Raw genomic sequence first — 17,119 nt, forward strand, 5'->3', positions numbered from 1 at the left:
CCATCTCTCTTATTTTTTTTGTAAAATACAATACCCTGAAGGACTTTGGCTGACTGACTGTGGTATTCACCAGTGTATATCCAGTGCAGGGACAGTACCTGGCATTACAGTAGATAATCAACAGTAGTTGAATGAAGAATAATCTTTTTGATTGTGTGGTCCAAATTAAAAATATTTTCATGAGGGTGTAATCAAAACTAATTAAAAGGTTTTTCGGCTGGGAGATAAATTAAGGAGTTTTGCATGAAGAAAATATGTCTTGAGTACAGGAGAAATAAAAGATTATTGCAGGGGAAATGCAGATTGTGTAATGGTGACTTGGGATATCTTGGAGGAGTCAAGGGTGACTGCTAGAAGGATGGTAGTGCCTGTTCTTAATACAGGAAATGCAGAAGCTCATGGGAAGAATTCCATGGACTCAGTTTTAGGTACATTACATTCCAAGTAGATGAGACACTTAAGTGGAGATGTCATTAGGCATTTAGAACTTTGCCATTTGAGTTTTGAAATGAAATCCAGTTGGGAGAGAGAAATTTGGGAGTTACCATAGAGGTGTTTATTAGGGATAGATGAGATCATTGGAAAAGTAAACCCTTTAAGACAGAATCCAATGAACACTAATGTTTGAAAGCTAGGTAGTACAGTGCATGGACTGGCAGGGAGTCCAGTGAAGAGCGGCAGAGAACTAACCCAGGCAATGCTGTGTTTGGATGTCAGCTTCAAAAACATTTTCAAGGAAAGGGTGTGGTCATACATGTTAAGTTCTACTGTGGCAGGAAGTAAATGAGAACTGAAAAGTGCCCAGTAGATTTAGCTCAGTGTTTGTCATTGAATGTCCTAATGAGAACACTTTTGAGAGTGGGGATGCAAATCAAAAATAAAAGTATAAAAAATAAGGTAATGGTGAAAAATACACACATCTCCTCTGAGAAACAGTGAAGAGCAAAGAATTAAAAGTAAAGTGCTGGAGTGTTGTATTCAATGTTGGGAGTACATTTATTTTAATTACCAGGTTGATCAATTCATTGATGCACCGTAGGGCGAACCTCCTTTAAAAGGGATGCTGGCACATTTCATCGTCCTAGTGCATTGTGTCCAAGTGCAAAAATGACTGGATATCATGTCTGAGGGAGTCTATAATCAGACCAGTTAGCATGAATTCCAGAGTACGTGTAGATGGATAATTTACCTCAGGCTTTGAAGGACTTTCCCACGGAAGAGGGAGGAGACTTGCCAGAGCTGCTCCAGAGGCAGGACCCTGGTGATGGATGGAGGTTAGAAGGCAGCAGGTCTGGGCTCACTCTCGGTACAAGTAGCCTAAGGGAATGTCACCCCTGTGATGATCCCCAAGGAAAAAAACAATACTGCCAGATTAAAGAAGACTAGGGGCATGAAGGGATGGCCAGCCCTTATGTCCCCTTTTGCCTGTCTCTGTGTCTCTTCCTCCTGCTATACTTGTGCCATGCTTGGCACTAGAGAACTTGTGTCTTTTCCACTAGTTTGTTTTATGTTTAGAGAGAGACCAGGTCCTTTCTCTTGCATCTAAATTTCAAAGACATTACTAACTTATTGTAAATAGAGAAGACATATAAAACATAAAAAGATAAATGAATCACATCTCATGACCTCTTGTCCATCCGTATCCTCCCGATGCAAACAAGATGAATGGACTGATATATGCTATTCTGCAAATTCCTCCACTTTCATATAAACATATGTAAACTCATATGCCCATAAAAGAGTTTAAATTGAAGGTGTATGGTTATTTATTTTCACAAGGTTGGGATTATACAATACACATTATTGTTAAATTCGCTTTTTATCACTTAAATCTCATGGATATTCCTCCAGGTAGTGCTAACTCATTTGTAAAGCAATGGTTTAATATTTCATTCATGAGAGGTTGGTACTCCAGTTCGTATGACCATTTGCCCATTTATTGGCAATTTGATTGCTTTTAACTTTCCCCCCTCTACAAATAATTTTGTAGTAAGGATTTTTGTACCTGTATCACTATACACCATTGAGTTTACTACTTAAGATTACTGCAAATGTTGATATTATTAGATCAAAGGATATATATATACACACATACATACACACACAGACACATGTCCATGTACACATGTGCATAGATAGAAACACAAACAAATTTTAATAGATATTGTCAAGTTACTTTCTAGGACTAATCATTTCCAGTTGTCTTCATATCTAGATTGAATATGCTGGAATTTCTCAATAACTTGACTATTATCTAAAGCCAAACCATATAGAAATGCCAAGACCAATAAGCTTACAAAAGCCCACAAGTCTCATCCTGAGACACTTGAAGGTGGACATAAGGATGACAAGTGCTTTGCTGCTGGTTTCTTTCTTCCTTCCTTCCTTCCCCCTTCCATCCTTCCTTCCTTCCTTCCTTCCTTCCTTCCCTCCTTCTTTGCTTCCCTTCATCCTTTCATTCCTTCCTTCTTTTGCAGTTTCTCAGTGTTTTCCCTTTGTTCAACGTTTTGCCCCCATTCTTTGTGTCTCTGTCTCCCTCCTTCTCTCCCTCTTTCTCTTCCACACCCCCACACATACACACACCTCATTCAGGTATATGCTGGATGATATGCTGGGAGTTGTCTGAAATCAACAGCAGAGGTGGAGGGTGGTAATAGATATTTTAAAGGTAGAAAGAATCTCCCTCCCTTCCTTGCGTCTCTTTCCTGATCCCTGTTTCTGGTTCCTGTGGAAGGTTGAAGGGATATTAAACTCTAAGACCTTATGTGGATCATAATTTCCTAAAGTCAAACGCGATGAATTGAGAGGTAGTGAGTTCTCCAATCCTGAAAGTGAACAACCCCCCAGAACAGGTCCTGCCATGGTTTCTGGACATGTCTCACTGCTTCGGGCAGAGGAGGTCTGATGGGGTGACACGGAAAGGATAAGCCAGTTCTGACATTTCATCGCAAATATGGTGTATATGTCTGTGTTCTTGCATTGTTTTGAATTTATATCTATTTCCTTCATCTTCTATAAGTTTATGTAGTTTTTTTGTCCTATGTTTCATCTCTGTGTCCTCTTAACACAGTGTTTCTCAGTGTGTTTATCTGAGTCTCACTGACACTCCCTAGCAATTTGTCTACTTACCTACCATCCCTTAAAAAAAAGGAAAACTATCTTTTTCTTTTTTAAAAAAAGTGTCCTCTCCCTGTAGTAATCTCTTTGCCTGCCCATATGTCATACTGAACAATAGATAAAAAATGTTTAGAGTCTGTTATATAATTTCCCTCTAAAATGTATAAATGTATTATTGAATATAAACTAATCTGTGATTCTGGACTCATTATTTTTTAAAATATCTCTTCTCTGTTACCACAAACCATTAATATTAATTTGTCTTTCCTTTATTACCTTACTGATGAGCAAGAATTTCAAGGAATTACATGCCACTGGATTTTATTTATCTATTTCTTCACTCAGTAAACATCAAGCCCCTATCGCAGTACTTACAGAAGGTTCCCCATACATACTTGAATGAGTGCATACGCAGTGCAGGGCACGGTCCTAACAGCAGAAACACAAGGTGAACAAGATATGAAGGTCCTTCTTCGAGGGGGGCTTTCATTTAGGGGTTTGTGTGAGTTTGTGTAGATGTCTGTGTTTATATTTGTTGTGGGGTGTGGAGAGTGATAAACAGGTGAACAGATAAAGTCATTTCAGCTGGTGATAAGATCCAGGGAATGTCTCAGCCCAGTAGATGATGAAGCCTGTGTTTTGATTCATCCTTTGAACTGAGCCAAGGACGCTGGATAATCTTGTTCGGGGATGAGAGCACCCCCAGCTGTCCCTGATTCAGTGCTTCCCATTGTTTGCTTCCGCAGGAAGGAGAAACCAGAGCTGTCCAACTGCGGCCCCCTGCACAGGTGCGTCAGCCTCTCCCACTTCCCCTGTGGCTCCCAGGGGCTCCTGCCTCCCCACCACGAGCAGTAACAGGAGGGGCTGCTGTCCTTTCAGACAAAGAGAAGCTCCGACTCCGGGGAGGAGGCACCCAGTGCTCAGGGCGCGTGGAGGTTTGGCACAGCGGCTCCTGGGGCACAGTGTGTGATGACTCCTGGAGCCTGGCAGAGGCCGAGGTGGTGTGTCAGCAGCTGGGCTGTGGCCACGCCCTGGAAGCCCTGGGAAGTACAGCGTTTGGCCCTGGGAACGGGAGCATCTGGCTGGATGAGGTGCAGTGCAGGGGCAGCGAGCCCTCCCTGTGGGCCTGTGCTGCGGAGCCCTGGGGGCAGAACGACTGCAAGCACGAGGAGGACGCAGGGGTGAGGTGCTCTGGTGAGTGGAGGAGCATGGGTTCCGCTCCGGTTGAGCAGGGGCAGCAACGGGGCAATGAGCTGGACTAGGGTAGGATGCGGACTTTGTGTCCAGAAAGCATCCTGACGCTGTAGCTCTGGATGTAGGATAGGGGGGCTGGGGGGACTCAACATGGATGTTGTGGTAACTGAGGGGTGATTTCAGGGCTCAGGAGGGAAACATGGGCTGCCCTGCATTCTGTCGAGTCCCTGGGCTCCAAACCCCTCTTTTTCTCTCCAGGTGAGAGGACAACTTTGCCCCCCGCTACAGCAGGTACGGTGCCACGGTCCCTGGGCAGGGAGAACATTCCGATTCCTGGGACCTGTTCTGTGGTCTCTGCCGGAATCAGCCAGCTCAGGAGAGGACAGATCCTGAGGAACCACTGGCTGGTGGGGAGGAAGCAGGGCACTTTCCTTGGAAAACTCCCTCTGCCTTGGTTCACGGTGCCAGAAGTTTCTTGTGTCCCCATGATCCAGGGGAGGCTGATTACTGTGCTGCAGAATCCAGGGTTTTATTAGTTTCCCGTGATTGTTGCTCTCCAAAAGATGCCAGTCCCAGGACTTGTTTGATGCTCTGGTCTCGTGAAGCCCAAGGAGAGGATTTAATTGTGAGCCCGGTGCTCAGAGGCTGTCTCAGTGGGAAGCTCCCTGATCATCTGCAGCTCTCCCTTGGGCCACACCAGCAAGAGTGGAGTTGAATTATCTCAGGATATGACCTGGGGGAGCCGAGTCACAGTCAGTCTGGTTACGTCTGAGGCTGGGACTTGACTGTGCGGAGCTCTCTGTAAACACTGACCTCGGAAGGTTCTCTGTGCCATGTCCTTCTCCAAATGCTCTTGCTTTTTCCTCCTTAGGGACCAGGCCACGCTCCAATCTGATCCCTGGCATCTTCTCCCTGCCTGGGATCCTCTGCCTCATCCTGGGAACCCTCCTCTTCCTGGTCCTCGTCATCCTGGTGACTCAGCTGCTCAGATGGAGAGCGGAGCGCAGAGGTGGGTGCAGTGGGTACAGGGCAACATTGAAAGTGTGTGGAGGCAGGAAGCGGGGTCAGGTGACAGAAGGGGAAATGTGGGCAAGGTCTCTGTTCTTACCCCTATTCATCTGCAAAACTCCTTCTGCTCCATGTGAAACCCTAAGTGCTGAATACACAGGTTCTTAGGTTTGAGGTATGAACACTCGTAAGTCATGGCTCTTATGTGAGACAAGAAAGAGTGGAGGCTGAGCTGTGGATCCAGCTTCAGGGGAGGGCAGAAGGTGCAGATGGGCGTGGTGTGTGAGCTGTGAGATACACAGAGGTGCTGGCAGCCCTGTGGGTCTCCCCACATGTGTGCGGCGGGGAGATGAAGGACTAGCCTGTTGGCTCAGGGTGTCTGGGGAGTCATGTCTGACCTGCTGGTGGTTTTCTCAGCCTTATCCACAGTCAAAGGCGCTGTCCATGAGGCTGTGTACGAGGAGATTGATCAGCTTGTAACACCGAAGGAGGATCTGCTGCGCAGCTCAGGTGTGTGTCTCTGTTTGCCCTCCTGGGACCCCTGGTTGTCAGCCACCCACTGACTGTGAGGCATCTTCTCAGCACCCACATTCCCCACATCTGTTCCAGGCTCTCAGAGTCAGCCCCTCCAAAGGCCACAGGACGGGTCTCTCACAGCCCCTGTGAGCTCCAGGCCTCCCCAACCCTGTAGCAGCCATGACGGCCCCAGCATTCTTTCTCAGCCTTAGCAGTGGTCCTATGGGTGTGGGAAGGATTGTTCTGTTCTTTGTGATTTTTTTCTCCACATTACTGTTCCTGTCAGATGACTCAATGTCTCAACTTCCCTATTACGCTGGGGATGCTGAGGAGGACAGTGACCATAAATCCACTCCAGGTAAGAGGTGGATGTGCCTTGGCAGGGGAGAGGGGGCGGGTGATGTTCCTCACAGAGATGAGATCCAGCAGGAACAGGCTTCCTTGTCTCCAGAGAGGTCCACACTCCCCAACTTCTGTGGCTGTTGTGCGGTGCTTCACGCTGGGGCTGGGCTCTCTGTGCCAGAATCACCCTCACTCAGTCACAGCCTGCACATGTTGTTTTAAAAACTAACATCATGAAAGCATAACTCATCAAAAGATTTTGGTAAAGCTCATTCATGTAAGAGCTTCTTTGAAATGGGTGGTTTTAATCAAGAAATGTTGAGCTTTTTGGATTATTTTCCTGGCTTATGGGCACATCAGAATGATATATACAGACCAGAAAAGAGCCTGCTGAGACAAGGAGTGAGTGGTGCCTTTGTTTAGCGGCTCAGAAACTCTGGTTCAGAAGAGATTTCAGGTATTTCCCAGTACAGCCCATTTATGGTGGTTTCCCTTGACCCCCTTGTCTGCCCTTAGAGCCCCTAGATCAGAGGACTGAGGCCCCTAGTGAGGGTTACGATGATGCTGAAGAGGTACCACTGCCTGAGGCTCCCCCTGCCTCTCGGATGAGCAAGGGGGAGGTCCCCCCAGAGGAGGAGACTGGGATGAGGCCCTCGCAGACAGGTGAGTGGGTCGGCTGATCTCCTGTAGTCTTTGCTCTGTGTCCGGGAAAGGTGAATTTGAGCTCCTCAATGCCCATCCTTCCTGGAGATTCCAAATTTGCATGACCTGCTGTGTTTGATAACATTACCTCGACCATACGCCTCTCTGTAATGCTGTCAGACTCCTTGGGAGGGAGGAATCAGTGTGTATTCTTGCTACTTGTGTCTCTGTAACTACATCCTTGATGTATTTGCATTAAGATTTGTAGACTAGTTAAGTGTATTTACCAAATCCAAAAATGGAACAACTGTTCTGATAACACTTTTATGCTGTGTCATTGTGAAATGCAGTTAGAGATTTAAACAAAGTTTTAAGATTGGAATTTGTGAAGCATTTTTGTATTTTATGATGTGCTGTGATCATATATTAAGCCAAATCTGTACAAAGTCTATGATATATGGTGACATTAAAACATAAAGCCATAGTGGTGGATTACCAACTCAGAATTTGCGGACAGGCCGGGGCTAATGGGCCCCAGACACTTCAATGGTCAAGTGAATATGCTCATTCTCCAGAGGACGGCGTTTCTCCATCTGAGGTCCCATGTGATTTCTGGGGAAGGGCCAACGGTCGGAGGATCCTGTGGGGTTTGTTTTTTTTTTTTTTTTAATTTTGGGGCATTTAGAAAGACAAGTCAAGACCACCAAGAGCAGAGTTGGGTTGTCAGTGAGGAGCTGAGATTTTTCCAGATATGATTTCCTGTCTCCATTTCTGTGTGAATTTAGACCTGTCAATTGTGAAAAACGAAAATTTCCCATCCCTTCTAGAGAGTCTTACCTTTCTTGAGCCATCTCCTGTGGACTGTGTAAGCCAGGAAACAGGTCTTCAGAGGGTTCCTGTTGGCCTCAGATCACCTGTGATCCAGGGATTCTCAGCTAAACTGAGGCCACAGACCCACGTGGACTGGATCTTGATAGGAGAGCCTGATATTTCCTTACTGTAATGAATATGAAATAGTTTGATTCTCCCTGAGGGTAACTGAGTCCCCAGGGAGCTTATGTCATCACCACTTACTTGACTTGCTTCTGCCACAGGGCATAGCCCAGTGTCCCTTTGTCACAGTTCTAATCAAACTTCTCTTTACTATTTCAGACTCTTCTCTCAACTTTCCTAGAGAGGCAGCTGATCCTGGGAAAGGAGAAGAGAGCCCCTGGCTGGATCAGTGGGAAAAGGGGGACCCTGGGTATGATGACGTTGAACTGAGTGTCCCTGGAACACCCAGCGTGGCTTTCCCATGATGCTGTGTTAATATGAGAGGAGGGCTCCGACATTCTAACTGCCTGTATTTCAGTAGAGCAGTGTTGACCTATCATTGCATTATAAGGAAACTGCTCAGAGTATGTATTCTGAATAAAATACTTTTCACCTCTGTTGATAACTTAACGTTTCTTGTCAAATGCTCTTAGAAGATTGGTCCTCAAAGGAAATAGAAGGTGAGTGAACTGACCTGTTTTCTCACCTCCCCCAAAGGCCAATGAAGGCATGACTCTGCCCAGGCTCAAAAATGCTCCGGGTCACTGTTGCTTAGACAAAGGACTCTAAACTTGGTCCACACTCACACCCTCATCCTAACAAGATGAACTCATGGAAAATACTCAGTCCTGAACATTCATGTGTGCTCTTCACGAGATGTCACATCATCTGCTGTTAACCAGTTCTTGGGCACCAGACTCGGATGTGAGTTTCAGAGTGAAGGTGGGAGGTTGGCTAGTGGGAGAGGATAATATATTTCTCCGTATCCTGCCTAAATTTTCTTTGGCCAATTAAAAACTCATTCTATTATCTCTTCCTTTCTTCCTTTTCATATCAAATTCCCTAGGTTTCTCTTTCCATTTATTCCTCAAGCCCATACAGACTCCTCCTTGCTCTTCTCTCATGTCTAGTTGGTTATCAAATCATTTTAACTTCAATCGTTCCTCTCCATCACTTCCTCCTATTTCTTCAGGATGTTGCCATTTCTTGTCTGTCCAATTATAAAACCTTCTACATGAATTATATCAACTCATGTCTCCCTTGACTACAAGTTGATGGAGGTCAAATTGGTTCTCACCCACACACCTGCATCCAAGAGGGACAAGAAATCAAGGGATAGGAGACCTAAACAGAGAGGATCCAGAGGAACGTGGACAGAAAGATCAGGAATGTTTGGCTTCTTGGGTTTTGCAGATGTGGATGGAAGTTTCTGACATGACTGAACTCTTAGAGGAAGAATTTCAGATCATTGGGCTTCTTCTCTGTAAACATATTGCTTCAAGATTGCTTTGATCTGGTAACTACTGAACACGTAAATGTAAGCCTGCTGTGATTTTTCAGGGCAGAGGGAGTTGTCTCGTAAGAGCAGCCAAGTAAATGCCACGTTTCCAGAGCACACTATTCCAAGGTGAGCATGTGGAGAGGCTGCTGAATTAATATAAGCACTCAGAGTGGGGGCCTGGTTATGAGCCAAGCCCACCCTGTTACTTAGTGGATGACTCTGGATGCTGTCTGCAGGGGGAAACAGACGACACCCACATAATCTTCTGTAATTTTGGGCTGGGCATGGGAACTGAAAAATGCCCAGTCCTTCTCCCAGTGAAGCTTTTATGGCCATTTGCCATAGGGAAGTGATGAAATGAATGACAAGGTAAAGTATATCCAACAAGATGATTGTGTTTTACTTCTGCTGCATGATGTCAACAAGCTAAAATAGAGAGCTGGTTACCATAAATTTTGATGATAAAAATCAGATAAAATTAAGGGAGAGATGGATAGGACAAGCTTCACCACCCAGATCTGGGAGACTTCCAGCAGGATGAGCCTAACTTTTGGTTGGGTGCTCAAGAAGCAGCCGGGAGTTGGTGGACAGACTCTCAGAGTGCTTAGACCAGGGAGATCAGGGCAATCACCCCAAGTGGTCCATGTTGCCTGTGAAAAGGCCTTTTGTGCAGGGTGGTTTGGGAGGATTTATCATTCCAGGGTTTTCAACTAAAGCCAGAAAGCTCTGCATAGTAGTAATTATGACAAGGCAGCCAGAATGTCACATGGGGAAAGAATTCATGCGAAATGTTTTCCTTTAAGAGTGCAGGTTGCATATTAAGCTTGGAGGTCTTTCCAATGTCATTTGGGAGGACTCACTGGAAGACCCTAGATTTTCCTGAAACTTCATGAGTAGTTAACACCCATAAATATCTATTCTGGGCAGAGTGGAGAAAGTCACAAAGACTTGAAAGTGTCAAGGATTATGTTACATGGCAACTTCCAATGTAATAACCTAGCAGTATGGCAGCATCACTAGGCATTACTGTTAGAAAGCGAGTCAGACCCTGCTTGGAATTGGTCACTTCAGCAATAACTCAATTTACCAAGCTTAGTTCTCTTTGGTCCTTCTGCCCTTTTTACCCTGGTCCTCTTGTGTAATTTTCACAGCTTCTTGTGAGGCTGACAAACTTCATTCATTTTGAACATCACTTCCAGGTTTTAGTAGAGGTGGGTGGGCTATTTTGGAATATTCAGTTATGTATTTCTGAGTTTACTTTTCTAAGAGTAAACACTTAGTTCAGGACCAGATCTCAGAGTTTTATGCTATTTAAGAAAGCGTGAATTTCTCTGTATCTAAAGGAAGGCAAGTGTGTAATCAGTAGGATGGTGATAACACTGACTTTCAGCTGAGATTTCATTTTGGGAAAGGAGTGCATTTGAAGACTGACTTGTCCAAGGTCAGGGGAGGTCAATACACCGAGATTCTTAAGAGAGCAGCATTTGTCTGTTAAGCTCAGAGTATTTATTATGAATAATTTCCTTTAATCATAGTTACATGTAAAAGCTGCAGTAATGGAGAAGACAGGATTCTCATTTATCTGAGAAACAATATTACAGACGATTCTCTGAAGAGTTTCTTGCTTCAAAACGGCTCTACATGGTGCTAAGCTCAACATCATCATACTCAGGCTCATCTTGTCTCAGGACCAATGGGGATTCTTTCTCTTTCATGCTAGAGTTGACAGCTTCTCTAGGAGACTGCAGAGAGATGCCTGAAACAGTAAGGACAATCTGCTTTTAGTGGCGATGAAAAGATAGGACATAGTCCTTGGTTGGAAGGAGACTAGTGCAAAGTGGCTACAAAATACTTGGGGAGATCCAACATTTGTCTAAAAGGCTACATGGAGCTACTTCATGCTGACTCAGCTATTCCATGCAATGTTTTGTCTTGACCTTGACAGTTGGAAAGGAGGTGGACCAATAATGGCAAGGAGTAGAAAAGAGACATGCATGCCTCTTCTGCACCAGTCTGGTCTGACTTCTTAAGGAGTGGAGGCAGGACATGACCTCTTTAGAGCACCTCAGCTGACCTCTCCTCAGCACCCCAACAAGAGATCAAGTTTGATCTACAAGTTTTACATGAGAACAACTTGGGTCTTCTGTCAGTTGTCAAATGGGGGCAGCTCAACCAAATCCCACAGCCTCCTGCTCCCCAGGGACCACATGCTCACATATAAGCAGAAAGTCTAGTCCTAGGGGATGAGGATCTTCATTTGGCAATTGAAACAGTGAGAGAAAAGTGCATCTTGGTTTCCTTTTAATGCTGAGACTCTCCAATTAAGGTCACTACACATTCTGCATTAACAGTGAGCAAAGTCAACTTTAAACATTTGGTTACATGGTTCCCCCCAAACAAGTTTTATAGCTCATAAGTTTAATTTACACTTCTATTTAAGAACTTTTCAGATTAGCTCTCAACATCTGAAAGAACTCCCAAATTTATTGTCAGAATATATATCTTAATTTGGGGTATGAAAATGGGAATGAAGTTTCTGTAACTCCTATAGATACACCTACATCTAACTGATGGTGGACATGGACACAGAGAACACAGTACGTTCTCCTCTTAGAAGAGATGAATTAGCTACAGTATACCAGGGATAGGGAAGAACTGACAATATCTAGGTATACAAGGCTACCCCAATTCTGATAGTAAAGATAAACTGACTACTGGTGGGTCAAAACTCATCTTCCCCATGACAAGGGAATAAGGCTACTGAGCTGTCCACTCACCTGTCTGGGAAGAATTGGCACCACCTCCATCCTCTGGGGAAAAATAATTCTCATTCATTCCAGGCAAGGAAGGAGTTACAGGAACAGGTGACTCATCCACATCATCATAACCATTTCCTGTGGCATCAACATGCTGTCCTGGAGGCTCTAAAACAAATAAGTACTTAAGTGAAATAGCGAAGTATGGGTTGGACTAAGAGACATCCTAAGTCCCTTCTAATGCAGAGATTCTAATGGCTGATATATATATACGTATGTATATATAATATTCCAAGGTTGCTTCAAGGGCATATATTTGACCTCAGTATGCTTAAAAATCCTTTATATCTTCTAACTATTCCAATGTATCAAGGTCAGTCATATTTTTCTACCATGGCTTCTCATACCATAAAGCATTGACAGAATCTATTATGCTACGTGAGTTTCAGGTACTATTTTCCAGCATATGGTTCAGAGTTGTAACACATAATATGCACATATCAGTGACTAGGAAAGATGAATCTGGACCAAGAGAACCCAGGACATCCACGTGCCCTCTAAAGCGGTGGGAGACACAGAGCTGGTAGAGAGGAGGAAGCCTGGGGACATCTATCACTCAGAGACAAGATATCCCACCAGTCCCAATCATGGGAGGTGTGGGTTTCAATCTCCTCTAGTGCTCAGTTGACCTCAGGATCTAATCTCCACGAACTGTCCATCTTTACTCTATGGAGATGATCCAGAGAGGACATTCTCCTTTATCAGTTTCCTTATAAATAAGAGTTTCTGGTAGTTGGTAAGTACAGGTGCCAATCACTCCATATATTCCAGGGCTTATCAATATCAATATTTTTGTCTCAATATACACCAAATCCATAAAGTGATCCAAATGTCATACTATCTCTGGTTCCAACCATAGTTCCCAATGCCAGCGTTCTCTGTAGCCATAGAATTTTGAGTTTAACACTTCCAGTTATTTAGAAAAACATGGCCTCTGAATCGTTAATATTACATTAGATACACGTCTGTAACTAAGTAGAAGTAGCAGTAGATACAGGGAACTGACTCTGATCTTTCCATTTCTGAGGTCACAGAATGGGCAAGAGAGGAAACAAAATTGTTGTGAACTGGAGAGAAGAGATCCTTCCCGTCCTAATCACAGGAGGCGTTTCCTCAGGCAAGATTCCTCCTCCTTGTTCCCTCCATCTGAGAGAAGACCTATGTCTACTACCTGAGGCAGACTCAGGGTCTCCATTCTCCTCATCGTCCCCTGTGTAATACTGCAGCTTAGTCGCTGAGTCATCAGACAGGTTATCTGGTAAGGAGAAAAACATCACAGACAAACAGAAACCTTCCCCATAGTAGGAGGCCCAGGGTTATAGCTCAGAAGCAGTACTGAGGCTTCAGACTTGCAGAGAGAGAGCTTGGAGCTCTCTGTGAGGTTGGGTTGGTGGCTGAGTCTCCGCTTGCTGAAGACAACACACAGCCAGGTCCTGAAGAGAGGGGAGGGCATGGGACATACCTGGGTTATCCAACAGGTCCACCTTTTCTGATTTCACGAGGTCATCAATCTCCTGGTACAAGGCTTCATCAAATGCATCTTTAAAAGCTGATAAGGCTGGGAAGAGGCATGAGTTAGAGACCGCCCCTGGAGATGTTTCCTTTACAACAGACAAAGCATTCAGTGCTTTCCAATGGAGAAAACCCTCTGGGCTGCTAGTGCCCCTTTCTTTGCCTTCAGGACAGAACTATGCTTCCTGACCCTGATCTTGATTCCACACTCAATTTGCACTGACACTATTCACACAGGAAACCATAATTCTCGAGAGATTTTACATTCAACCCTGGTCCAAGGATTCATTCTTTCAAATCTTGACATCTATTGTAGAAAAGGTAGAATTTTGCCAGGTAATGAGGATGGAGGCCAAAATTTGCGCACTTTTCTTGCTGTCACAGCTGGCTCACTACCCTTTCCACTACTTTCCAGATCATTTAGCCTACCTAAGGCCCACCTTGGTGCTCTGCTCTCCCTCGGTGTAGCTGAATCCCCAGGATGATGAGGACCAGGAAGAGAAGGGCACCCAGTATGACACAGAGGATTCCAGGAAGGGAGAAGATGCCAGGGATGGTAGATGAAGCTGTACTGGTTCCTGAGGTGAGGAGAGGGCCATGAGATTTTAGAGAGGATGGTAAGTCCAGAAGAATCTCTCCTTCCTTATCCCAGTCATCCTCTGAGTCCAAGAGCATGAAGTTTGGATTCAGATACAGTGGATCTGCCTGAACCCCAGGATATGATCAACCCAGGTCCCGCCCTGAGCTGTGTTAATTGTCCTCTGAATCTGGTTATAAGGGATTTTTATGAAATGAAAACTGACAAAGCTCTGGAGCGTTACAGCTGCCACTACTTAATAGGACTATAAATATGGGATCATTAGACCTTTCTATGCTGACATGGATAATATTGCCAGAAATATGTAGATTCCATAATGCAAGTCCCTGAAAATATGGGAGTCTCCACTGTCACATAGCTCAGGGCAGCAGAATCACTTACTTCCACGAGTTGGGGGAACTGTTGTCCTGTCACCTGGAAAGAACAGAAAAAGAATTGATCACTGTACTGAATTGGCCTGAAAAAGCCACAGTGTTACACCTACCATCACTGGTATATTGATCTCTTCCAGATCCCAGGAGATCAGGCAATAGCCTCTCCTGGAGCCAGAGCATTTCAGGAAGTGCTTCTGGATTCAAACACACGTGTTCTTCAGTCCTAGCCCCAAAACTGGTCCTCCACTCACCAGAGCACCTCACCCCGGCGTCCTCCTCGTGCTTGCAGTCGTTCTGCCCCCAGGGCTCCGCAGCACAGGCCCATAGGGAGGGCTCCCTGCCCCTGCACTGCACCTCATCCAGCCAGATGCTCCCGTTCCCAGGGCCAAACGCTGCATCTTGCAGGGCTTCCAGGGCGTGGCCACAGCCCAGCTGCTGACACACCACCTCGGCCTCTGCCAGGCTCCAGGAGTCATCACACACTGTGCCCCAGGAGCCGCTGTGCCAAACCTCCACACGCCCTGAGCACTGGGTGCCTCCTCCCCGGAGTCGGAGCTTCTCTTTGTCTGAAAAGGACAGCGGCCCCTCCTGTTACTGCCCGTGGTGGGAAGGCAGGAGCCCCTGGGAGCCACAGGGGAAGAGGGAGAGGCTGACGCACCTGTGCAGGGGGCAGCAGTTGGACAGCTCTTGGGTCTAATTCCTGCAGAAACAAACAATGCGGAAGCACTGGATCAGGGACAGCTGGAGGTGCTCTCGTCCCTGAACAAGATTATCCAGCATCCTTGGCTGATTCCAAAGGATGAGTCAAAACACAGGCTTCATAGTCTACTGGGCTGAGATGTTCCCTAGATCTTATCACCAGCTGAAATGACTTTATCTGTTCACTTGTTTATCACTCTGCACACCCCACAACAAATATAAACACAGACATCTACACACACACACACACACACACACACACACACAAACACACCCCCCTAAATGAAAGCTCTCCTAGAATAAGCACCTTGCATATCTTATTCACCTTGTGTTTCTGCTGTTAGGACAGTGCCTTTCACTTTGTATGCATTCATTCAACAAGTATGTATCGAGAAGCTTCTCTAAGTATCATGATAGGGGCTTAATAAATATTTATTAAATAAATAAATAGAGGAATAAAATTGAGTGACATGTAAATCCTTTAAATTCAAGCTAGTCAGTAAAATAGGAAAGCAAATATAAATTAATGGTAATGGTCTGTGATAATAAATAGTGCATATTAAAAATAATTAGTCCATAAGCATATAATTAATTTATATTCAAATTCCATTTATGTAATTTTCAGTGGGAAACTATTAATCAGATTCTAAGCTACTCTTATCTGTTATTCAGTATGACAGGTGGGCAAGTGAAGATTACTGTAGTGAAAGGAATCTCTTAAAAAAGGGAATATACAGGATAGAATAAGTAGGATTCAGAGAAGATAGGTGGACACATATAACAAGTAAGACAGAAATGTCTGCAATAGAGACATAAATATACTGAGAAAATTCTGTATTGCAATGAAGCAGAAATAACAAAGACTGAAAAATACACAAAAGAATTAAAACAGAAATATATATAAGTTCAAAACAACACAAGAAAACTGAAGTGTACATGGTAACATGTCATAAAACATCAGAATTTGTATATTATTTCTATATCATTCTATCAAACTCCTGCTCTATGCAGAGAACTTCTGCACAAATGATGGCAGGACCTCTGTGAGGCGGCCGCTCACTTTCAGACTGAGAATTCACCACTTCTCAGTGTTGTCTACTTGTAGGAAAAATATCATCAGTATAAGGTCTAATCGTGTAATACCTCTTTGGCCTTCATATGGAAAAGACAAAAAGATGAAGAAAGAGAGACAAGGAAAAGAATGAACCTCTGCTTTTGAAATATCTACCAGCACATAATCCCAGCTGTGGACTTCAGGCAACTCCTAGCATATCACTCAAGGTATACCTGAATGGGGTATGTGTGTTTGTGTGTGGGGAGGGGTGTGAGAGAGAGAGAGAGAGAAGTGTTGACATAAGTAAAGTGCTATGTTATAGGAATGGGTTAATAGACTTACAAAAAAGGACAAGCACAAGCCAGAAACTTACAAGTGAGTCACAAAAACTAAGTAAAATCTGTGATAATACAAAGGAAAATTACTAAACCACAAAAAGAAGAAGAAAGGAACAAAGAGGAAATACCAAATCAACTACAAAAATAAGTTCAAAATGGCAATAAACACTCATCTATCATTAATTACTGTAAATGTTAATGGACTAAATGCTCCAATCAAAAGACACAGAGTGGCAGACTGGATAATAAAGCAAGAACCTTCAATATGCTGCATACAAGAGACCCACTTTAGGGAGAAGGACACATATAGATTGAGAGTGAAAGAATGGAAAAGGATATTCCATACAAATGGAAAAGCCAAAAACACAGGTGTAGCAGTACTGATTTCAGACAAAATAGACTTTAAAACAAAGGCCATAAAGAAAGATAAAGAAGGACATTTTATAATGTTTAAAGGAGTAATACAAGATGAGGATATTACACTCATTAATATATATGCACCCAATATAGGAGCACCTGAGTACATATAACAATTACTAACAGAGATAAAGAGGGATATTGATGGGAATACAATCATTGCCAGAGATTTTAACAC

General features: G+C 44.2%; 2 protein-coding genes across 2 annotated transcripts in view; one reads left to right on the forward strand and one right to left on the reverse strand.

Annotated features, from left to right (window-relative positions):
• LOC105098243 (antigen WC1.1-like) overlaps positions 1 to 8,257 on the forward strand; it is a 62,248-nt gene extending 53,991 nt beyond the window's left edge. The window contains exons 15-22 of the mRNA XM_064479008.1: positions 3,864 to 3,905; positions 3,997 to 4,311; positions 4,570 to 4,602; positions 5,183 to 5,320; positions 5,737 to 5,829; positions 6,122 to 6,193; positions 6,694 to 6,840; positions 7,972 to 8,257. Coding sequence (XP_064335078.1) covers positions 3,864 to 3,905; positions 3,997 to 4,311; positions 4,570 to 4,602; positions 5,183 to 5,320; positions 5,737 to 5,829; positions 6,122 to 6,193; positions 6,694 to 6,840; positions 7,972 to 8,117 — 986 coding nt within the window. The 3' untranslated portion in view covers positions 8,118 to 8,257. The remainder of the gene's footprint in view (positions 1 to 3,863; positions 3,906 to 3,996; positions 4,312 to 4,569; positions 4,603 to 5,182; positions 5,321 to 5,736; positions 5,830 to 6,121; positions 6,194 to 6,693; positions 6,841 to 7,971) is intronic.
• Positions 8,258 to 10,616: 2,359 nt separating this feature from the next.
• Positions 10,617 to 17,119, reverse strand: part of CD163 (CD163 molecule) — an 83,889-nt gene continuing 77,386 nt past the window's right edge. The window contains exons 18-25 of the mRNA XM_064479007.1: positions 15,092 to 15,133; positions 14,685 to 14,999; positions 14,441 to 14,473; positions 13,902 to 14,039; positions 13,412 to 13,507; positions 13,121 to 13,204; positions 11,911 to 12,057; positions 10,617 to 10,889 (exon numbers count right to left, since the gene is read on the reverse strand). Coding sequence (XP_064335077.1) covers positions 10,771 to 10,889; positions 11,911 to 12,057; positions 13,121 to 13,204; positions 13,412 to 13,507; positions 13,902 to 14,039; positions 14,441 to 14,473; positions 14,685 to 14,999; positions 15,092 to 15,133 — 974 coding nt within the window. The 3' untranslated portion in view covers positions 10,617 to 10,770. The remainder of the gene's footprint in view (positions 10,890 to 11,910; positions 12,058 to 13,120; positions 13,205 to 13,411; positions 13,508 to 13,901; positions 14,040 to 14,440; positions 14,474 to 14,684; positions 15,000 to 15,091; positions 15,134 to 17,119) is intronic.

This window comes from Camelus dromedarius, chromosome 25 (genome assembly GCF_036321535.1).
Source record: "Camelus dromedarius isolate mCamDro1 chromosome 25, mCamDro1.pat, whole genome shotgun sequence".
NCBI classification, from domain to species: Eukaryota; Metazoa; Chordata; class Mammalia; order Artiodactyla; family Camelidae; genus Camelus; species Camelus dromedarius.